Below are 25,019 nucleotides of genomic sequence, written 5' to 3' on the forward strand. Positions count from 1 at the left end.
ATATCACATACTGTATGCTTACTGTATGTGCCACTAATAATAACACATCATATTGTATGTGACAGGATGTCCTACTAACTGTAACATGATGTTCCTCTGTTAGGTGGTACCGATCCAACATCACACGTGTGGAAGCAGAATACCTCTTGTTGACTCATGGAATGGATGGAAGCTTCTTGGTCAGACCCGTTAAGAGTAAATCTGAGGTCTTTACTTTATCTGTACGGTGAGTGTGGATAATGTCTCCGTCCACAACCAGTTATCATTATTTCAAAGCCTGTGCATGTTGCCCTCCTTTCACATTTAATCTACTACTAATATGTCATTTCTCTGAATGGATATTTTGTTGCTTTTTTTTCTTCTACAGGCATAATGGAGCAGTCAGACACATTAAGATCCAGAAAACAGGAGAGTCCTATGATGTTGCTGGGGAGCAGTTCCCCTCACTGCCTGACCTGGTGGAGTATTATATGGAGCATCATGGGCAACTTAAAAGGAAAAATGGAGAAGTAATCGAGCTCAAATATCCACTGCATTGTTCCTACCACTTATAAATGTTGTTGCTTATTTCTTTTGCTCAAACATGCAGTTGGGAATAGTTTGAATTGCATCAAGAGTCTTTCTGATCAATCAAAAACTCATGATGCCATATTTTACCGTTCAGACAAAAAACAACACATAATTTAGGTGTTCTCAGACTCTGCTCTTGAGAGATCAGAGGTCATATCATGACAATGCAATAGTTCACATTCTGTACAATAGGCTAAATGTAATATTTTGTGTGTCATGACTAATAATGATCATTCATTGTTTTATGCAATTGGGGTTAAAGTTATCTTTATTTCCATGTTTGTTTTTGTTTTTTTATCTGAAACATGATCTTCATTTCTGCATTGTCAGTTTCCCTAATTCTAATTTGCAGTGGCAGTTTTCATTAAATCCATGAATTTAATTGTATTTGTGTGTAAAAAATAAATGTAATCAGTCTTGTCCATCTAGTAGAGAAATCATTTGTGAATGGATGATCCGATTTTCATGAAACATGGTGGGGAATATGTAGGTCTACGAGTAGGACCCTGAAATGAGGTATATACTTTTCACCTTTTCAAACCACAAGTTAATCAACTTCGTAGCACAAAATATGTTGGCTTTATCCGTAAACCTGGAACCTATAGGGTGACCATTCATCTCACAATGGGACATTTGTCCCACAGTGGAACCCACATGTGAAGCAGTTCATTGATGCACTATAGACACATTGTGCGTCTCATGCCAGTTGAGTCTTTTGAGTTATTTCATCTTCTAGATTCTTCACAGCAGCCATTCATCTTGACAGGTAACCACTGCTTAAGTTAATAGCGGATCTACAAGCACACAACGTGTTGCGCTGCGACACGTTGTGAGCTTGTGGATCGGCTATTTCCGGAAACGAGGTTTGGTAAGAAAAAAATCACACCCAGTGTGAAGTGAGCGGTGCTGTTTATGAGTTATTAATTTCATCATGCGTAAACTGGTACGTCACCCTCTGCTCATTCGCGTCAGTGTTCATTCATAAATAGCCATGCCGTGACGCCACAACATGGCGTCATGGCATGGATCAATTCACACCTAGTGTAAATTGAGCGGTGCTTACATTATTATTAATTTCATCGTGCGTCTCGCTAGCCAATCACAGCGCGTCTGCGAAGTTTGAAGTTAATTTCATCATGTGTCTCTCTAGCCAATCACAGCACGTCCTGCAAAGCTTAGCCTATGGGCGTGTTTTCCACAGCATGGCGTCACAGCGAAAGACAAATTTTCACGACGGAAAGAAAAACGTTCACCTCGGATGGGTCCTAAACCCTCTTATAGGAGCGGTTGCACCGCTCAAAAAGAGCAGATCAAATACAGAGCCAAAGGTCAGGTTAAATAAGTATAGAGGGTTTTCATGGTTAAATGACTGAAAATGCAACATAATAGTAAAGATGATGTGTGATAATAGTTAATCTTGATTGATCATAATTTGTCTAGTGTCCTAAACCTGCTTTAAATGTCAAATTAATATAATGATGTTATATTGGCCTAATCCAGTCATGTTAAATGTACTCTATTCTCCCATTCTCCTGTCTCTTGCAAGGTCAAAGCAGCTGGCTACAGGCTTTCTGTGGCTATCTATGACTATCCTCAAGTTATGTCAATATGGAATGTTTTGAGAACACTTCCTATCGGTGTTCTTCTCCAATGCATAACCCTTCTTTCAGTGTCACGAAGTCACCACTGACCAGTGACCGGTCAGAGCCGAGGTCAACGTGTTGTTTGAGACATGTGGACGCTGTTTGTCCAAAGATAAACTGTCACACCATCATCATCATCTTCATCATCTACCATCCTCACCTTCATCATCTTCATCTGACGACAACTAGCATCATCACTCTCCACCAATGGCAGGATTACACCTCCGACGGCTGGACGCTTGATCTGTCTTCCATGATGTCATATGTTTATGTTAACGGACGCTGTTAAAGTCCAATGCTTTCTCTGTTAAACTGGAGAGAGACGACGACCGATGATGCGTTAACACCTGTGACATTGTAAACCTTCCATATCTCTCTGTCTGTTAATACAAGATATTTCACTACATCCAATGGCTGCCTGTGTTCGAGTCTGAATTTTCTTTGTCGCCTTTATGAAACATGTCTGGTACTTTGTGTGGGTGATAAGGAAAAAACAGCTCCATCAATGTGTAAACAAACAAAGAACATTCATTGCATTCAATTCAATGCAAGTGATGTCAAACAAGTCTATGAAAATAGTTTAATCTGCAGCACAATTTATCCAATATGTATTAGGTGCTTCATCTCTTTCTCAGCTAATGTCAGGAAACCTCAAATTTGAATGCAGGACCCTTGTGCAGAACACTTTACTTAGAGCACAAGCTTATAGGTACACCTCCACAGAAATGAATAAACATAAACTTGAACAAACTCTCAAACAGTCTCTTAAACTCGACCTCAGACAACCTAACACTGTAAACAAGCAACTAATTCAACAAAGTTCCTTATATACACATCAAGTCCCATTAACCAAAGGCTCTTCAGCCTGGTTGCCCAGGTGGAAGCAATCTCTCAATCAGGGCCACGCAGAGAGGGGAGGGGGTGAGCAGAACAACAGCACACTGGACAGTCACAACAGGGCACACTGGACAGGGGCAGAGGTCAAAATCGTGACAGCTAAGGGGTCCTTGGCTTGAAAAACGTTGAAGACCCCTGTAATGTATTGTTACAGTATCCTATTACAAACAACCCAATTTCCAGACAGGGTTTTATCAAGTATTATCTTAGCATACAATCTGCTGTAACACTACTCTCCCATTAACTCATACGTACCAGCCTCCACATTGCCCTCTTATTGAGAGGGTCTGTGAGTTTCTGTTACAGTACAGTGCAGTGGTGGAAAGTATATTTACTCAAGTACTGTATTTAACTTTTTATACAGTACTTTAGTATTTTTTTCAATATTTTTTCAAAACTCCACTACACCTCCAACGAGTTAGTTAGTTAAGTTACTTTGTGATACAATAACCACTTAAGCCCAATTTTATACTTAGGCTATTGGAACAATAGCTGATAAAAAAAAGCTATTTTTCTTTGAGTACTTTGGTACTTAAAGTATATTTTGATGTCAACACTTGTGTGTTTTAAATCAAGTAAAAAATTTAATATTTTGAATATTTCTACTTTGAGTACTTTCTTCCACCACTGTCCATGAATTTCTGTTCCATGCCTATTATTTAACCCCCCATTGTTGTGACTTGATGTTGGGCCAGAGCCACATGACTCTGCTAAAGCCACAGACGGGAATGAGCATGCACGCACGCATGCACGCGCGCGCACACACGCACGCACGCACGCACGCACGCACGCACACACACACACACACACACACACACACACACACACACACACACACACACACACACACACACACACACACACACACACATCCTTCATTAGCTTATTTTGCCTTGTAAAACACTTTGTGACAGTTGTGTTTGCTAAGAAGCACTATGTAAATAAGGCTGATTTGATTAATGAGATTGTCAGGTTGAAATTGGGCGTTGGCATTGTGGACTTTGTGTACTGTTCAGCATCAACGGGAACGGGCTGGTGAGGTTTACAATTACTTTTTATCCTTCATACTTTCTTCGGTGCAGAGACATTAACCCATTCTTATAATTATTCATTGATTAATGGCTCAATCAATCAATCAAACAAACAAATACAATCAATCACAGGCATGCAAACAGCCCGAGGTGAAAAAGGTGACATGTTGTTTTCTTTCGGGTCAGGTGTCACACAATTGCCCTATTTGGGTTCAAAAAGGTGACTGTAGCTGAAAAGTGACACTTTTGCATGTCTGTATATATATATATTTACAGTATGTGCTGTATTTACGTACTGTACTGTATGTCTGGCTATCTATCTACAGTGTCTATCAGCCATCAGTTAATTAAACTAATGAATCGGCCACTAAATAATGAATTATTCAATAATGAAACCAAGACAATCGTAAACATTTTTAATCAATCATCTCAAGAAGACTAGACAGCAAAATCACTGGTCACCTAAACATCAGGCACTCTGACAGACATTTGGACAGAGAATTCTGACTAAATATATGCATTGGTCATAAAATGTGCCTCTTTATTCCACAAAGGTGGGAGGTTGTAAACTACTGTTTGTGGACAACAGGTTGAAATGAGTCAAACGCAAAGACAAGAGACCACGCACGATATATGCAAAATGAAATGAGTCTCAGTAACCTTGTAACATCGAAGGACGCTACAATGGCACAACGTAGGTAAGAACCCAAAATACAGTTAAAAGATCGTACTGTATTTGTTCCTAAAATTTTAAGAATATAGGTTGTGTGTGTGTGTGGCGCAGCATGACTGATGGTTGCTTGCAGACCACTACTTTCCAGAGATAACCCTGATAATGTGATCAATTTCAGTCCTTCAAAAGACCAAAACATTCCAGATAATCCAGCAGCAGAGCAGAGTAATGTATCCGACGCATTTATTTTTTTATGTCAGCGATTCTGTGACAGTAAAAGCTTCATAAATTACACTTTCAACAGGTTCTGTATGCCAAAGAAATAAAAATAAAATACAAAATAAAATGAGCAAATTATTGTTGGAGGTGCATTCAGCTATTAATTTGCCTATTTGTTGTAGACCAGAGGTGCCATGAAAAATTCGCAGCAGCGTAAAATGTAGCATATGGTGATTTTTGAGGTCTGAGAATGCCGCTGTGGCATGACAGTTAGAGGCTCCATAAAATGGATGAGCAGTTTCATTACTAAGCACTTTACAATGAACATCTTTTAGCTATATATAGCCTTCCAAAATTCCTGATGAAGACTTCGCATTTTCTGAAGCTGATGTCCAAATGAGGGACTGCTAAATAAAGACAGCTGTCATTCTCTTCTGGTTCTAGCAGGGTTTTTTTTTTTTTTTTTTTTTAGATCCCACTGGTCCTTTGATATCCTTTCGAAAAAGCCTTTTGTACATTTTTCAGCAGATCTCCTTGTGTCTCAACGTATTATTAACGGAAACAGGGGTCTGCAGTATGTCTGGGTGAGAGAACCTTTAGAGGCAAACCTTAAAACTAGCCTGCAGTCACGGATACCAGAACACTGAAGGTCACAGACAACAGGATCACTATATATATATATATATATATATATATTTTTTTTTTTTCAAATCCTCTTAAATACTGTCTGATCAATAAGACTGAGTAGCTTAGGATCATCTAGAGCGGTCTGATATACTGTGGAAGCAATATTTAAAAGGATTTAAAACTCTACGCTGTCTGGTGATGAAATATTGTACCTGAGATGATATTACACACTTAGCTGAAAACGGCATAACAAAAGTTGGATGGATGTCTGATAAAAACAACATTACAAAACAATAGAGGTAATCATTTTTAAATATAACTACAGCGACAAGGAGTGTAAAATCAAAGAAAGCATTATTTGAAATACTAAAAGCTATGAAAAGGTCATAGAAAAAAAGAGGGGAAGGGAGAAAAGAACAGCCTTGTCCAAGATTTCAAAGTGGAGGAGAGCTGTTTTTTTTGTGCCAGAAATGGGTCAAATCTATTCCAACTGTAATGGGTTTTTAACAACCTTAAATACCACTGATTTCATAGACCAGCCACAGAAATTATTGTCATTACTTATCCGACAAGTGAAATAAATTGCTGCGCTTTCTCGCTCAGAATAATAAAGAAATGGCTGTGGTAGCTATGGGAAACTACCAGACAACTATTTGGAGAACACACAAAAGCGATTGTTTTTGGCCTTTCTTGGACTTTTAAAATGTTCTTAATAATTTCTGGGTTCAGTGAGTTTCTCGACATTTGGGGCCATTGAAACCTGTTATAAAACAAAATATAAAAAAATTACATCTATGCCAAAAAAAAGAGCAAGCATTATTTTCTTCATCCCTGATTTTCACTGTTCCTTTTTTTCCATTTAGATGGATGTTCTGAGTGGATGTCGACAATTGTTTAGAAATCATACTACTCAGACTTGGTATGTTTTGTCTATCTTGGATGAAACCAATACCCAGCATCTCTTTTCAGCAGTTTATCTTCTGCATGTGTAACGCCCGGAATTCGAACCTGTGTGAGAAGAGACTGGGAGACTAAAGCCAAACATCATATCCACTAGCCTAAAGGTGAATCCCCCTTTACTTAGGGAGATGCTAGGCTTTTGGTCATCAGGCAGAGGCTCTGAGGAGACAATACTGCTACACTCACCAACCCCTTGACCTCCCCGATCCGGGTCTCGACACCAATTTAACACCCGGGATCTCGGGTCTCCCGCGTGGGAAGGGACACTAAAGCCATCCGGCTTAACCACTAGCCTTAAAGGGGAATCCCCCCCTTGGCCGGGGGCGATATTAGGCTTCTGGTCTTCACAGGCTCTGAGCGACTCTGTCGTTTGTACAGTCACATTAAAACTGTCAGCGTGGACGATTTGTTCAGGGGTTTGTCGTTTTAAATATAGCCAACTTTTAACTATAAAATCTTAGATATCTCAAAGCAAAATTCATTGTTAGAGCCAGGGCTGGTCTGGTACACACAAAAACACTTGGTTCTTTAGTGGTTTTTCAGCAGTTCTTTGCGATGGTTGAGGTGCTATAGTACCGCTGTCATACAAATAAGTTGTTAAACCCCTGGATAGTTCTTTAGAGGTCCTCTACTGGTTCTTAAGCTTAATTTTAGGCACATTTAAGATAGGTGCTATATAGCACCAAATGAGGTTCCTATGATTACGAGGCAATTAACCACTATTAGAGCTATTTAGCACCATTTTTCTTTAGTGTGTAGTATATGTATATATTTGAAAACTTTAAAATTACCCCCAAAAAATTATGGAAACCAAATTGGAGATGTCTAATACAATAACTAATTCAATTCAAATTGAACAATTTAAAACACAAAGTTTTCAGTTGAACTTTTCTAATGATTAAGTCAGGCCTATTCTTTGTCCATTTGTGTGAACAAAACCATCAGGTTAGAATTGATGGCATCTCCACTGTCACGACATAGGTATAAACTGAGGTATTTATTATAACCTTCCTGGAGAACACCAGATAAGTGGAGTTTTTAAAATTATTATTCCTGAAACATCTCCTCTCCTCGTCTCTTTGAGAAGATGATAGAACTATCTACCTTGAACTCCAACCAGTAAAAGGTGAGTGGATGTCTGTCTTTTACCGTACGTCGGACAGCCATCTTATAGAAAAAAAGCCATTGTGTCATTGTCCCCGAACAGTTCCCAGGCAGAGGTACGTGGTTTTCGGCCGTAATGTCCGTCTCAAATTGTTGCTTGGACCCAGCTAATACCGACACACAGATACCCTGAACTAAATTCAGGAAGGATCACTCACTAGCTAAGGGCAAAAGAAAGAATCATTAAAAAACAAATAGGAGAGTTCTGACGCTGATGGTGTACCCTCTCATAATCCTGATACCAACTTACTCTCATATGGCCCAACCACTGAGCAGCAGCTTTTCCCCCCTTTTACCATTGACTGGGTCCCGGGTTTGTGAACAGGCCAGCAGTGAGCTAACGTGGAGGAGCCCCATTACAACATGGCGGAGTTTCACGTTCTATGTTTTTTTCACCCGCTGCGATTTTGTTTGTTTTCTCCGTCTGCGTATCAGTGCGGGTCATTGATAGGTGAGAAAGCCGAGTCGCCGGCAGAGTATCTCAAAGATCTCGGCAACACAGAGCAGCATGGTGATAACGGTGAACGTGTACATGGCACAGAGGAAGATGGTCTTCTCAAAGTGTTCCGGTACCATGCACTTGGTCACGTTGAAGGCCTTCTCCAGGGCACTGGCATCACACATATAAAGAGGGTGGACCTACAGTAGGAGGAAGAGAGAGGCGGATAAAGAGATTGATCAATGGGAATGAGCACATGTTGGCTCAACACTGTCTCAGTCCCCAAAAGGCATATTGTGACTTAGTGGCAAATAAGGCACATGTTGACTTTTCTGGACTTCTGGAAGTCCAGTTCTCAGCGTTTTTGACGGTCCGACAAAAAAACGTGTCGGACCAAAATTTACCCCAGAAGTCAAAATATGCCTTTTGGGAGTGTGACAGCGTTGGTTGGCTACTGAGTGATCCTAGGCAGCTGGGTGCCATTTGGGAGACATGAAAAAAAAAGGTAATAATAATAGAAGCCATTGTTCCTGCATTAATAAAAACTAAATTAAATCTCGTTTGAAATGACCAAACCTGCCTACTGATGATGACACATCTCTCCTCTGAGACGCAGACTGAAAATAATGAGCATTAGTGAGGACCAATTATATGAAGATATACGGTTGAAAATGGGTGAAGTGCTCCCTTAAGGTGAGTTAATAAAGGGCCTCAGGAGGACATAAATCCCCTGGTGTCCCTCTTAAGGCATAGGTGAATGTGACTTTCTCAAGGGGAGGGGGGTATTTTCAATCTAAAAGGATTCTCCTCTGTGCCAGTAACGATATAAAAGCAATACAGCTCTGGGCTCTTTTATTATAAGTCTGATTTTCAGGGGTTCACACCAAAGATCATCTTCAGGACAGGGTTGTAAAATTTATATTGAACATTTGTGATGGGGATCTAAAAATTACGGCTCAATATTTCTCCAATCGAGGACTGGACCACACCATATGAGTTACATTTGCGGGAGATGCACGACATTTATCACAAATCATCAACACCGGCATATATTCTCTAGACCAGCGGTGGGCAACTTTGATGATGGAGAGGGCCACTATATTTCCACACTCACTCCAGAGGGCCACATTGCATAATGCTGTCGGGCCATTCTATGTCACACAAAAGTAGCAAAAATAGCCGATCTACAAGCTCAAAACGCGTCGCGTTTTGAGCTTGTAGATCTGATATTTTTGACTATTTTTGAAATGGAATCCAGATCTTTTTTGTTATTTTTTAATTGGAATCCGAAAAGTTCAAATGCATTTAGTTATACTTATGTTAACTTTATGAACTTAAATACAAATACATTGGACATAAAAAAGACAATAGAATTTTAATACTAGTCATTAAGCTACTAATATAGTCATGTTTGCATGTTTGGAATTGTAACAGCTGAAATCAATAATATATCAGTAATATCCGATATTAACCTGCGGGCCGCATGAAGTGAAGGTGGGGGCCACATGTGGCCCCCGGGCCGCCAGTTGCCCATGTATGATATAGACAGTTTGGCTTTGCAACAACGAGAGCAGTGTAAAACTTTCAGTTGTATTACTAAAGGACCACTTCACCCATTTTCAAACTAATGCTCATTATAAGATGGCACCATTTCCGTCTACTTACTCAGGCTGTGGACAATTCACAAACCTGCCTACCAATGACATCATCTGTTAGGCAGGTTTGGTCATTTCAAACAAAATGTAAAACATATTTTTTCGCTGAACCCCTAATTGCTCCCGATGAGCAGGTTGGTGCCTGGCATGGTTTCCTCTGCCGTCGGTGTATGAATGTGTGTGTGTGTGAATGGGTGAATGTAATGCACAGTCATTGTAAAGCGCCTTGGATAAAGGCACTATATAAATGCACCATTTACCATTTACCAATGAGACGCAGAGTGAGTAAATGGAAATTGTGCCATCTTACAATGAGCATTAGTGAGGACCAATTATATGAAGATAAGGGAAAATGGGTGAAGCCTTAAAGCTTAACCTGGCACACGAGGTGCAGCCGTATTTACTTGAGCTAAAGCTTGATTCCAAATCTCACCCGGGATAGTTTCTCCATTCCCCCAGAGATGCAGTTAACTATTAAGGTACACGCAGTGGCGCTCAAATGTCTGCCAGGAGGCACGCCCTATACCTGCCTCCATCGTTATGTCTGTGATGACATTGTTTTGATGTTGTTGTGCATGTGTGTGAAAAGGCACAGGGCAATGGAGGTAAGGGCTATGATAAAGGATGCTGATTAATTAATGCCTTGCGTTAATTATGAGGAACACACATCGGGGCAGGAATGTAAATGACAGCGGGCCCCATGTCTCTCCAAATTCACATAAAAAAAAATAAAGTAGTTAGAGCAGGCAGCCAAAGCATAGCACATGACTCCAAAGTGCACGTGTAGCAATTTTTGTGAGCTTTGGAATCCAGGGATTCCAAAGCTTAGGAATCCAGTGAAAAATGCATTTTGAGATTACATCCTATAGATTTATAGGCCAAAATGTGAAGAATGCTATTACAGCGCCATCATGAGGCTGAATTAAGAAAAATAAACATAAACTCTGTGCCCTGCCTTTGGCCTGGCGGAGATAATAAAGAAAAAATAAATAAAAAATAAATAAAATTAAGACTTGCTGCTGGCTTTGTACATTGACAATGCAAGAAGCTGACCCCTTTTCAGATGGTGATGGGTGCTTACATTCGTGCTGCTGGCTCTTTTTTGGAAATCTTGTGAAGGAAATTGTACTGCCTGCGTCCAGACTTTGGTATCACGCCAGATTACAGATACTAAAGTGTGTCTGGGTGGTAGCAGACAGACAGTATCATCACGTTACGCACCTGAAATCCAAAGAGGTGACTCTGCAGCCAGAAAGCAATAACCTCCAGGATGATTCTCAGCAGAACAGAGATAATGTAGAAGACGGTGTAGATGGGTCGCTGGAGGATCTCCTCCTGGTCTATGTTCTTACACGCTGCGTAAAGGTGGAACACCGCCCCGGGAACTAACACCGTTACCAACTGTAATGCCCAGAAGACCTGCACGAGAAGGACAAAGAAAAAGAAAAAGGAAAGGAACACACCACCTATTTGGTTAGATAGGGGGAAAATAATCAAACTTCCCTTTTTCATCACTTGACAAAGTGACATTAAATCATAACTATTTAAAACAAAAAACGAAAGTGGCGTAAAATATGCAACACTTCCACACCAAGAATGATAACAATAAATATACGGTAATTATAACAATAATAATGCGAGCATCCACGCTGATGAACAACAATGTTCTGTAAACATGTGGAACGTGAGTGATGTGTTGAACGTGATTGACTTGTAAATTCGGAAGGATTTTGATTGGCTGTCAGTGTTTCATTCATCAAATTTCTTTGAAAGTGATCCAACAATATTGTTTGCCACTGTTGTTGTCACAGTATATCTATGGTGTGGACTCTGCCGTCCACTAAAGTTAGAATTAACTTTGAAAGCCCCATATTTATAGTTACCTTTAGAGTCGTTATTCTTGGTGTGGACGGCCCTTTGTGATATATCATCACCAAATAATATGGCGTGTTGTTTTCCATCCACTGAGACTTTTTTTGTTTGATTGTAAACATCTGCTGTTTTGCACTAGAAGGCTGTATAGTGATAACTCTAAACCCAGCTACAATCTTTAAGATTTATGTCCTCTCTCCACTCCGGACGAAAAGAGAGGAAATTGCAACTGCAACACCTGGGATTCAAACCCAGGTCTCCTGTGTGGGAGACCTTACTTAACCCATTTAGACCCGAGGCCGATTCTAAAAACTTTTTTTTTTTAAGTTTTCTGAAAAACTTCAAATATTTATTAAAAAAAATTCAAAAATGTATGTTGCCATATACTGTACATAGCAACAACAACCCAAAAAGGGGTCCCCGGATTGATTGCATAGTTACGTATAGGGGTTCCCGGTCTAAATAGGTTCATATCTACCCCACACCAAGAGGGGCTCTCCAGGGGAGATATTTGGGCCTATGAGCTTCAGGCAGTACTACTTGTCAACCAGTGGGTGTCCTACCAGACACCAGGGTCTCCATTTCTCAATGAAAGAGTAGGGAGACCACCTCTAACCTGCAATTGTTGCTTACAATAACGTGTTATTCATTCAAAAATTCTGGATTGCAGCTTTAACTCAAACTATAAAATAACGTTCAATTAAGAATTACAAATATACACAAAGGACGTGATTGATTTAGTTATTTATGGAGCCCTGTCAGTCTTGATGACACAGGCCATCACACAGGCGTTATCACTTTATGTAGTGTATGTCGAGGCAGAAACCTCTTATCTCCATATTCTAACCTTTCGTGTTTTTCCGTAGTTTTTCCCTACTTGATCATTCTACAGCGTCACACAATAGCATCAAAAGTAGCAGATCCACAAGCTCGAAACGCGGCTCGAAACGCGGCGCGAAGCGACGCTTTTTGAGCTTGAGCTTTTCGATCTGCAACTTTTTCTATTTTTAGAATTTGAATCCTGAAAAGTAACAGTTTTGGACATATGAGGTTTCTGCTCGACAGAGACAATATAATGACTATGAATACACTGCGTGACGGCTGCATTTACACTATGACTGATGTATACAGTTGTGTTAGGTGTGTTATCTGCTGCTAGGCGATGTCTCCCATCTGCACACAAGACTGTGATTCTAAATCTGCTGCTGTTCATATCCGCTGCAGATGTTTCTCTACTTCCACAAGAAGCATTTCTGCCTCCTTTTATTCCAATTGTGACCATGCACCTTATGTATATTTGACATTGCACATAGTTGACACTGTGCTGGACCATCCCAATCCGGCCTGCGACATCCTCAAAGGAAAACAAAACGACCCCTCCCAACAAAAACGAATTCTATTCCAATGTATGGCATTTCATATTTACCACTTTGAGTACATGCCTGCATTCCTTTGACACAGGTATGTACGCACATAGTAAATGTTAAATGTTTGCCTTGAGAGTCTATATTTATAACATAATAATGCAATGTGTTTCATCAGTGACCTATGAAGTGGTGAATACCAGCCAACTGGCAATATATAATCTAGTCATTTCAAAGTTGATCCTGTATTCAAGTGTTTTAAGTGAGTAACCTTTTCATTGTAATCTCACAGTAGGCCTACACCAGAGTGAAACATTGTTTTGTAATGGAACATTCTTGTGTTGTGAAGCAAGGACACAGGCTTTCTGGCCTGGCAAGTAGCATATATTGAAAAGCAATATGTCATGTCCAAATTCATGAAGTTTTAACATAATTCAGCAACATGTGCCTCAAGTTTCAATGTATCCGTCAGGGGTGTAATTGCAGAAACAAATAAAGGGTGGCAAAACAACTACCCACTTACTGTAAACCCTGTTTCAAAAATAGTGAAAAATAGCTGCTCTACAATGCTTCACAATGTAACTATTTGAGAAAAACAAATTGAAATAGGGATGCCTGGTTGAAAGTTGTTGCTGACCATAGGCACCGGCTAGCGATCGACTTGTTTTTTCCCCAACCTATGCTGGTCTAGCCATAGATATGGTCTACCACCCCACCGTTCCCATTGTGTTATGCAATCGTTGCCTATTAGCTCAATGGCTGCTGCTGGAGCTTGCCGTGGTCAACTGACCGCCAGACATGCTAATTGCTGCTAATACACAAGTCGTGATCGTTCTGTGCTGGGCATGATCTGCCCCTCATTGAAACGACGGCCCGCCAAAAGCTGTGTCCTGTGTGCACAAACAGGCTCACTCACTCACTCACTGCAGCACACTGACTCCCCTTGGAGAGCTACGCGGACACAAACAGTTACCTGCGGTGTTATGGGCCTGAACTGGTTGTAGCAGTAGCAGCAGCGTAACGAGGAAACAGTGGGCCCCGATGCGGGGTGGTTCACCGTGGGCCCTCAAAAAAATGTATCAACGTTCTAAATGTGTGTAATCCTTCTTCATTGCCAACTATAATCCACGTTAATTTCTGTTGTTTAACATTATAATTGCCATTAGAGTTTCCATTGTGCTTTGCAGAGCATACCGGGTAACAACACGCTATATGACAACTCGACTGTTTTACCATTTTGAACCATTAACCAAAACGTTATGTTAATCAACAATATTTTATATAACTGGCGTATATAAATGAGTCGGTCACAGTCCAAGGATTCGTCAGTGATGTCACATCCCTTGGTATCTTTAAACCAGCTTTAAACCAACTTCGAACATGGTGTAGCGTCCGTGCTACTTACGTGTTGCATTGCATAGCAGTGACATCATCTTGTGAATGGACCCATGGCCGAGTCGGGTCTGGGTCGGAACCCGGATATTTCGGGTTACATGCTTTACCCGAAGACCTCTAGTCTGAACTGGTTGTATCAGTAGTTACCTGTGGTGTTATGGGTCTGAAGTGGTTGTAGCTGTAGTTACCTGTGGTGTTATGGGTCTGAACTGGTTGTAGCAGTAGAGGTTGAGCTCTCGGCGGTCGGGGTCACAGCTGAAGTGCAGCGCTTCATTTCCATACACGGCGAATCCCAGAACCCCCAGGAAGAACATCCGCACCGAGCCGAAGAACAAGGTGTGGAACTGACCTATCACTGTAGGAGGCCGGAGCTGGGACACACGCATGCACGCGCACATGCATGCACACACACACACACACACACACACACACACACACACACACACACACACACACACACACATGCACACACAAACAAGGACATACAAACATACAGGTATACGCGTACACAAAATGGTTCCAAACATGCGTACCCCACATTCAAGCAAGCAAGCATGCATGCACGCACGCATGCACGCACGCACGCGTGCACACACAGAGAAAGGGAGAGCGAGTGAGAGATAGAGAGAGAGAGAGTGGACAAAGAGAAAATACCTTTTGTCAGTCAAATAAAAGCAGCTGCCACCAGTGCTCTCTGAGGCCCAGAGTGCTAGCAGCTAAATGGACAGCCTGCCCGCCTGCTGTCCATTTACAGTTTCAATGCATTTTAAATGAATTTAAACTTTAATATGATTAGTCTACTAGAAGAAGGGAGAGGGAAAAAAACATCTAACAAAGCAAAAAATCCATTTGTGCAATTACTATTAGTATTGAGACATGCTGTAACAGAAACTGGACACAAGGAAATCAATGAAAGATTCAAAATCAGAAGGCATTTCACCTTGAACCTACAGAGAGTCAGAGACATATTGTCTCCTGAAGTCCCCAGTGTTCATTTAACTATTATTTGTACTAGCCTACACACTCTTTTAAGTTAAATGATGAACTCACTGTAGCTTATACCTTTCAGTCAGACAAAAAGAGGGACTTTAATTAGGTCCACCATAGGCTATGTGAACTGTCTCATCTACTTACACATCCCTCATAGAAGTTTCGGATGTAGTTTAAAGACATGGCCGACGCGTCGTTGTCTCCCGTCACATTCTATTGGCCCTCAATTTGCTGGCACAAGTCAAGGCTACACACTGTACAACACAACTAAAGACTATACTCTCTCTCTCTCTCTCTCTCTCTCTCTCTCTGCAACCCCATCCATGCACATGCCCCCCTCCCCTCTCGCCCTCTCTCTCTCTCTCCCTCAGCCTGTATGCAGGTCTCTCTCTCATTCTCTCCTGAAAGCCTGTGTCGGTGCATATTTTTGGTGCGTTTGCTTTCATCCGTGGTGAGCTCCATCAATGTAGCGGCAGGACAACAGAACAAAGGCGGTCGGGGGGGTCGGGGTGGGGGTGGGGGGGGCATCATCATCATGCGTTCGGTGCGGTTCCTAATCCCCCGCACAACTTATGTCAGCGAAAAAACAACAGCACAACTCCTATGCACGCACACAATGCAGTGTGCACAACAACAATACAATGCAACACCACCACAAGAGATGTCATCAGAGCTTAATTGTAATAATGATAATGATTATTTTTTTTACCTGAGCAATTATATATTGATTATGGTGTTTTTCTCATTTCTCTAAAGTGAATTGGTCTCAACAATTCCTTTATAATAACATTTTAAATGAGAATGCAATTAAGCACATCAAACATGTTTTTGGTAGTTGTAGCTTTTGCTACAACAACGGCAATTTATAATCGTTATAAGGTAATTAAAACATTAAAAGTATAATAATTGCTGAATTAGTGACTGGTGAACAGTCAAAGCCACAACAACATAGATTTTTCTTTTAATTAGGCTGAGGAAAACAAAGCCGCTTAACAAATCCCAAAAAGCTAGATACGCTTATAAAAATCATCGGTGTTAATTTAACTCTGAGGTAAACATTGACTCTTTTGGGTACATTTGGGTATTATGTTACTTTTTTAACACTCCAATTGTTTTTAAATTAACATTTTAGATTTCACTGAAACACAAGTGAGAAAGCCATACATTAGGGTGACGATTCTTTTCTAAAGCCCAATTCACTGAAATCAGACCTTTAATCACTTATATCAGATTATTATTCTTTTTTTGCCGATCAACAAGCTCACAACATGTTGCATTGCAATGCGTTGTGAGCTTGTAGGGCAGCTATTTTCGCCATAGCTACCTTTGGCAATTTCTTTTACATTTTTGGGGTAGCCTATTATCAGTGGTGTAAAGTAACTAAGTACATGTACAATACAAAGTACAATTTTGAGGTATTTCTTACTTTCTTCAGTATTTACATTTCTCAATACTACATCTCAGAGGCAAATATTGTACTTTTACTCCACTACAATTATATTAAAACTTTAGTTACTAGTTAGCTACTATTACATTTTGATTATTATCACAAAACATACATCAACCACACAGCCCTATCTACATTTCAACCATTTTAAAATAGCAGATCTACAAGCTCACAATGCGTACCATTGCGACACATTGTGAGCTTGTAGATCTGCTTTTTTCAAAAGGTTCTTATTTGAAAACTTGAAATAGGACCTTCTGCATAATGAGTATTTTTACTTTTGGTACTTCAAGTAGGCTACATTTTGATGCCAATACTTTTGTACTTTTACTCAACTCACTTTTACTTGTAACAGAGTAGGCTATATCTACATTGCAGTATTGACACTTTTACTTAAGTAAAACATTTGAGTAGGCTACTTTTTCCACCACTGTTTGTACGTAAATATTGTTTTAAAAAATGAAATATAGTCCACACACCAACCGTAATCCTGGCGGCGTGTTATTCATTCCCCCGTGTTGGCTGTGATCAGTGCCGGCGGGCTGGGGTCCAGTGCACCCGGACGGGCGAGACCACCTGCATGGGACAGAGAACCATGGTCATGGTGGATCATGATGGAACGCCTTTCACAACAAAGACCACCAGACCTTATAATAGACCAACAACGCCAGCCTCTCTCCACTCCGGATCGTATAGCGTTGTAATCAAGTCAAAATGAACAGAAGAAAGTGAATAAAGAGCATTATTATTATGATGGGGGGGGGGGTAAACTAAAAGATTTACCTAAAGAATGATAGCGCGGCCACGTTCGGACCTCGAGGGGCGAGCGTGCGGTCACCCGGACACGTGAGCTCCATGCGTAAATAGGGGGGCTAGACAAGAGACAGTCTAGAACAGTGGTTCTCAACCTCGGGGTGGGGATCCCCAGAGGAGGGGGGAGGGGGGGAGCAGGGTCCCCAGATGACAGTTAAGTGACAATTTGAGGTAATTGTTATGCATTGTGAGCTTGTATATTGTAGCTATTTTCACAATATTTATCTGTGGAACCGAGTCAAACTCAACTCCTACTATTCCAAGTGCTTGTAAGGGTGGGCCCGGTGGGGGGTTCAAATATGTTCAAATATGATTATTTTGGGGGGTCGCTCGCAGCCTGAAAAGGTTGAGGAAATGAGAACCACTGGTATAGCGTGCTGTTTCCCAAACAGTGGGTCGGGACCCATGTGGGGCAGTGGGGACGCGGTCCGATTTGTGTGGGCCGCGATAAATATCCCCCTTTTTTGTTTATTATTATTATTATTATTATTATTATTATTATTATTCTTTTCTTTTCAAAAGATTTTCAAAAAATAAATTACAAAAAATATTCGGTGTTTTTCATACTTTAAAACGAAATTCAACCAATTTTCCAAAGTAATTTCTTGAATAAAATTAAAACAATTAAACAATTAAACAAACAATTAAAATCACAAAAAAAATCCACAAGTAACTTTTAAGTGGAAGTGAAAATATCTACAGTATTGATCATAGGAAGCCAAGCCACCGTTTTGAGCTTGTAGATCTGCTACTTTTGATGCTTTTGAATCCTGAAAAGTAACAGTGTTTTGGACATTGGACATAATGATAGTCAGTGGACAGTCAGACAGTCAGACAGTGGCTATATCAAACTCATCATCAATCTCAGAGTTACAAACTCGCAAGGGTTCCTAATCATCCATCATTTAGCTATAGGGAGGCCCTGGAACCCTCACAAAGGACCCCTGGGGGGGTCCCTGGACCCCACTTTGAGAACCACCATTAAAGTTATAATTAAAGCTTGTAAGGGGTTGGAATGGAAGAAGCAATGAGTTTATCAAGACAACTTTGACAAGTCATTATTTGCAGACATGCAGACTAGACTTAACCTCACTCCGTCAAATGGAAGAAGCTTGCGACACACATTTTGTTTCACAGCGTACTTGCAAATGCAAATGAGATTTCCGGAGGGAGGGGGTGTTTACCAGGCTAGACTAGACTAGACAGGACTGACATTAAGGATGTTGTGTGAAGATAAATTGATGTATTAATTAATTGATTGATTCCACCTGGCGGGATGTTTATGGACGTGCGTCAAATCTCATTCTGTTTTTGATTGGAATGCACAGGGGCCCTGCCAGTGGTGGAAAAAGTATTCTTTTTTTTTTACTTAAGTGGTATCAATACTGCAATGTTGAGGTATACTCTGTTACGTAAGTAAAAGTATGGAATTAAACATTGACTTGAGTAAAAGTACAAAAGTATTGGTATCAAAATGTAGGTTATATACTAGGTCCCATTTCACAAGTTTTCAAAAGTATAAAATGTATAAAAAACCTTCTGAAAAAAGCAGATCTAAAGCTCACAATGTATCGCATTGCGACCTGTTGTGAACTTGTATATCTGCTATTATCAAATGGCCGAAATGTATATAGGGCTGAAGTGGTTAATGTATGTTTTGTAATAATAATCAAAATCTGCAAAGTAACTATAACTGAAGTTTTCAAATAATTGTAGTGGAGTAAAAGTACAATATTTGCCTTTGAGATGTAGTGGAGTAGGCTAGAAGTAAAAGTACACTGAACATTGGAAATACTCCAGTAAAGTAAAAAAAAATCCTCAAAATTGTACTTAAGTACCGTACTTGAGTAAATGTAATAGTTACTTTACACCACCGGGCCCTGCATGGCACGGGGGGGAGTCGTTTAGCTGCAGGCTGTATACCTGAGGCCTTTTGGCCCTGTCAAGGTAAATGATAAAAGCTTAGGTAGAGCCTTTGAAATAAACCCAGTTGGGTTTGCTCGCTGACAGAACCGAACAGAGATGAACGTCAACCACTATAGGGAATTATTAGTGATGGAAAGTAACTAAGTATAGCCTACATTTACTCAAGTACTGTAGGCCTATAAGTACAATACTTTTGAGGTATCTTTACTCTACTGGAGTATTTCCAAATTTCTCGACTTTTACTTCTACTCCACTACATCTCAGAGGCAAATATTGTACTTTTACTCCACTACAATTATTGGACAACTTCAGTTACTTTGTAGATTTATTATTACAAAACCAACACGTACATTATAACCACTTCCGCCCTATTTCGGCCATTTGAAAATAGCCAATCTACAAGCTCACAATGGGTGACTCACAACTATTTTCAAAAGATCTTTACTTTAAGTACATTTTGATACCAATACTGTTGTCCTTTTCTCAAGTAGATTTTGAATTCCGGACTTCTACTTGTAACAGAGTAGACTTTTTCTACATTGCAGCATTGATACTTTTACTTTTTTACTTGTTATTACTACTTTTAAAATGTGAATACCCCACCACTGCAAACGGAATTGACTTTTGCAGACCGATCGATTCAGAATGGAACCTCTCTATCTTCGGACATAGGAGGCCTGCAGTTTAATAAAGACGACATCCAGGACCGGTACTAATAATATATATAACCTTTACTGACTTACTTTACTAACCTTTTACTGCTATGGTCTCAACAGGAGATATTATTATTAGTCATGGGCTCAAAATGTTCTCCACCATATCAATGCATTAGTGAGAAATCCTGCTTCTGGATAAATGACATGCATATTGCTCATGATGGGGGGAAATAAATTGGCCAATTACCAGTGGTGGAAAGTAACTAAGTATAGCCTACATTTACTGCAGGTACTGTAGGCTACTTAAGTACTGTTTTTTGAGGTTTTTGACTTTACTTGAGCAGCCTACGCCTATTTCCATATATTTTAGGATTCTCCACTACATCTTATAGGCCTATTTGACATCTTTGTATATTATTATTATTATTATTATTATTATTATTATTATCATTATTATTATTATTATTATTATTATTATTATTATTATTATTATTATTATTATTATAATGTCTGTGAAGACCAAATAACCAGGCCAGTATAAGGTGAGTTTGTTTTTTACTGTTCAACAGCAAACGTTACTTAAGCTGCAGCTCAATCATTCTGTTACTGGAGGGAACAGAGACTGTACACACAAATAGCCAAACAGTAACTGTGTGTGTTCTAGTTAATACACAACAAACTATTATAACAAAAGATGATAACCACTTATCTTAAGCCCTATTTTATACATCGGATAGTCGAAAATGGCCGATATGGTCCTACTAAGCTCACAAAGTGATGCATACAGTTTGACAAATCTTGAACATTTTGAAATATTTTATTTTGATAAGCCTACTGTAAGGGCTTACAGTATGCTGATGACAATTCTTTTGTAATTAAAAAATATATATGTATATTTTTTGTGTCTTTTTCTGCCTTTATTTGATAGTATAGGCCTACAGACTGACAGTGAAATAAGGCCTGTATTTTAACTTTTACTTGCCCCATCTCTCTCTCCCCATTTCCTAAAAACTGTCATTGGCATGCCACATTATTAAAATATGAGGAGGCCTACTTGTTCCACCATTGCTTTTGTGGGGGAAAAACATTGACCAATTACTCTTGATGTCGTGAACCATAATGTCCTGATTGAAGACGAGATGTCACGTCAAGTATAGCATGATGCTTCTCTCTTTGTGTCTTTCTCTTGCCTTTCTGTCCTCCCCCTCTTTCACCTGTCAGCCAATTACACTTGCCCAATTACCCCACTATTACCCCTGCTCAAACCTTGTAGAACACAAAGAAAGGACGACGTATAGGCTACATGACACGCCGAGAGTGAGACCCCTCTCAGTGATAACGGCTCTGAAGGGAACGAAATCAGTATAACCGACAGTGGTTCTCAAAGTGGGGTCCAGGGACCCTCAGGGTTCATTGAAGCGGTTCCAAATGGACCCTGTTTGTAACTCTAAGAGTTGGGTGAGGGTCCTTGACACAGTATGTCATCATCCATGCTATTAGCTAGCTAATAGCATGGATGATGACTAATACCTAAAAGTAAACAAAGCCATAAGCTTATGGCTTTGTTTACTTTTAGGCTATTTTGAGGACAAGAAAAAGTTTTGTGACGGAGGCCGATGCACACCTCAAGGGTTGGCAACAGGTGTGTAAACGTCAAAAATGTACAAATTATGGAGGAGATCTCTGATGGTTTAGATCAAAGAATGGGACCCACCAACACACCCACACACCGTCTGGATCTTGCAAAACAAATGTAGCTCTTTATTCACAAGGACAAGAAAAAGAAAAGGGCGGAACAGACGGATCAGTGCGGTCAGTCAGCCAGTCAGTCAGTCACTCAGTCAGTCGAGCATCAGTCTTGGACCCGCGCGTCTGCTGTCTCTCACATCAGCAGCTCAGCCTCTCAGCTGCAGGTTTCAGCACCTTCTCAGAGGGACAGCTCCCTCAGAGAAGCGCCTCGCTCTGTCGCTGCTCCGCGCGGAGGACCGACGCCTGGCACCGCGCTCACCTGAGAGCACTGTTCATTTTGACAGCAAATTTAGTCTTAGTCTTATTAGTCAATACAATTAATACTGCATGGTAGCCTACATAAATACCAGTGTTAATTTTGTCAGCACATTCTGATTTAGTCTTAAGTGTTAGTCTTTTGAATAACACACCATTTAGTTTTGGTCCTATTTTAGTCATCTGAAATTGACTAAATATTTTAGTCTTAGCCTTAGTCAACACAATTAACACTGCCTGAGACGCTTTGTCATTTTCAAAAACAAAACAAAAAAAACAACTCTTTCTTTCCCTGACCATGGAGGACATATCTTTCAACTTGTCCGTCGCGGGGATAAACTCCGGGGATGTCTATTACGGCAACTTCACCGACGACGACGAGGACTACGACGACGACACAGGGACGGTGCACTTCGTGGTGCGCTGCGTGATGACCTCGGTGTACATCCTCATCATCACGGTGGGTCTGCTGGGCAACGTCACCCTGGTGAAGATCTTCGTCACCAACAGCGCCATGCGCAGCGTGCCCAACATCTTCATCTCCAGCCTGGCCGCCGGCGACCTGCTGCTGCTGGTCACCTGCGTGCCGGTGGACGCCTTCCGGTACTTCTCCGAGGAGTGGATCTTCGGCGTGGTGGCGTGCAAGCTCATCCCCGTCATCCAGCTCACCTCCGTCGGCGTGTCCGTGTTCACCCTCACGGCGCTCAGCGCGGACAGGTAACGCAGTTGTTCGGTGGTGCCATATATAACGCAGTGGTGGATCTCTACCTGTGGGATCGGGGGACCCCCAGATGACAAGTGAATGACTTTTAAGACCCTTTTAACACCCCCCCACCCCCCAAAAAAGTAGAAAGCAAAGAAAAAGACCATTACTGCATCAAAAGTCATCAACAAACTACACTATAAAAACTGGTCAAACATTGGCCAAATTGTCAAATAATATAAGAAAGATTGTGAGGCTCACAACGCCTGGCAAAGCGAGGCATTGTGAGCTTGTAGATCGGCTACACAATATTTATCTGTGGAACTGAGTCAAACTAAATGTAATGCCTCAACTCCTACAATTCCAAGTGCTTGTCAGGGTGGGGGGTCCCCAGTTCAAATGTGATTATTTTGGGGGATCCCCAATTCAAATATGATTATTTTGTGGGGGATCACAGCCTGAAAAGGTTGAGAACCAGTGCCATAACGTCTCTGTCGGGTGGAAACCTCATATGTCCAAAACTGTTACTTTTCAGGATTCAAATTGAAAAACAGCAAGTAGGCTATCAGATCTACAAGCTCTGCTATTTTGTATACTTATGTGTGACGCTGTAGCGTGATCAAGTAGGGCGTTAATTTGCAAAAAATAATAATAAAAAAAGTAAGAAATGTGGAGATACGAGGTTTCTGCCCGATAAGTGAATGATTGGTGTCAGTCTCTCCTATGAAAGCCTATGCAGTTTTACATTGTTGGCTCAACCAGAATTTAGGCTCAGTTATGATTTTTCATCTCATGTTTGTTTCCTTTGTAGTCACTGCAGAGAGGTAAACTTCTGTTCTAAAAATCGAATGCGAAAACAGTGAAATCCTGAGTGTTAATTTAAACTTGAGAGTGTAGAAATTCATCCATTTTCACACATTTTCATCGTCTTCACTGTGTTAAATTGAGAAAGTCGCAAGACACCTGGCTGTGTCATTTCTGCAAGTTTGGAATGCACCCTGCATTCCAAACTCTGTGTTATTGAGAACTTGATTGAAGTTTTTATTGACACAAAAGTACACATAGATAATAATGTGTAGGCTATATCGATCGGTATTGATTGTGAAATGATATGTTGCTTTTCGAGGTTCGAGAGAGAGAGAGAGAGAGAGAGAGAGAGAGAGAGAGAGAGAGAGAGAGAGAGAGAGCATGTCAACAGCGAACACTTGAGTGTCAGTTATCTAGCCGAAGAAACTCCCTCTTCTGTCTGTCTGTGTGTCTGTGTCTCTCCCCCCTCTCTCTCTCTCTCACACACACACACACACACACACACACACACACACACACACACACACACACACACACACACACACACACACACACACACACACACACACACACACACACACACACACACACACGCACACACCTCGTCAGTATCGTTCAGTGCGGTCAGTCAGCCAGTCAGTCAGTCACTCAGTCAGTCGAGCATCAGTCTTGGACCCGCGCGTCTGCTGTCTCTCACATCAGCAGCTCAGCCTCTCAGCTGCAGGTTTCAGCACCTTCTCAGAGGGACAGCTCCCTCAGAGAAGCGCCTCGCTCTGTCGCTGCTCCGCGCGGAGGACCGACGCCTGGCACCGCGCTCACCTGAGAGCACTGTTCATTTTGACAGCAAATTTAGTCTTAGTCTTATTAGTCAATACAATTAATACTGCATGGTAGCCTACATAAATACCAGTGTTAATTTTGTCAGCACATTCTGATTTAGTCTTAAGTGTTAGTCTTTTGAATAACACACCATTTAGTTTTGGTCCTATTTTAGTCATCTGAAATTGACTAAATATTTTAGTCTTAGCCTTAGTCAACACAATTAACACTGCCTGAGACGCTTTGTCATTTTCAAAAACAAAACAAAAAAAACAACTCTTTCTTTCCCTGACCATGGAGGACATATCTTTCAACTTGTCCGTCGCGGGGATAAACTCCGGGGAT

At 40.8% G+C, this 25,019-nt stretch overlaps 3 protein-coding genes across 3 annotated transcripts in view; 2 read left to right on the top strand and 1 right to left on the bottom strand.

Annotated features, from left to right (window-relative positions):
• Positions 1 to 914, top strand: part of LOC308102975 (scavenger receptor cysteine-rich type 1 protein M160-like) — a gene marked incomplete at its 5' end in the record, with an annotated part of 29,197 nt that extends 28,283 nt beyond the window's left edge. Inside the window, 2 exons of the mRNA XM_080452828.1 lie at positions 104 to 226; positions 368 to 914. Of these exons, the coding sequence (XP_080308954.1) occupies positions 104 to 226; positions 368 to 554 (310 nt within the window). The 3' untranslated portion in view covers positions 555 to 914. The remainder of the gene's footprint in view (positions 1 to 103; positions 227 to 367) is intronic.
• Positions 915 to 8,225: 7,311 nt separating this feature from the next.
• LOC308103481 (gap junction epsilon-1 protein) lies at positions 8,226 to 15,682 on the bottom strand (the record flags this gene model as incomplete). Its single annotated transcript, XM_080453457.1, has 4 exons — positions 8,226 to 8,423; positions 11,100 to 11,297; positions 14,698 to 14,880; positions 15,644 to 15,682. 4 exons carry the CDS (start codon positions 15,680 to 15,682, stop codon positions 8,226 to 8,228), a joined length of 618 nt encoding a protein of 205 aa, XP_080309583.1.
• A 6,961-nt stretch (positions 15,683 to 22,643) lies between these two features.
• nmbr (neuromedin B receptor) overlaps positions 22,644 to 25,019 on the top strand; it is a gene marked incomplete at both ends in the record, with an annotated part of 129,664 nt that continues 127,288 nt past the window's right edge. The window contains one exon of the mRNA XM_080452829.1: positions 22,644 to 23,062. Within this exon, the coding sequence (XP_080308955.1) occupies positions 22,644 to 23,062 (419 nt within the window). The remainder of the gene's footprint in view (positions 23,063 to 25,019) is intronic.

This window comes from Gymnoscopelus braueri (assembly GCF_963280865.1).
Source record: "Gymnoscopelus braueri genome assembly, chromosome: 16".
Classification (NCBI taxonomy): domain Eukaryota; kingdom Metazoa; phylum Chordata; class Actinopteri; order Myctophiformes; family Myctophidae; genus Gymnoscopelus; species Gymnoscopelus braueri.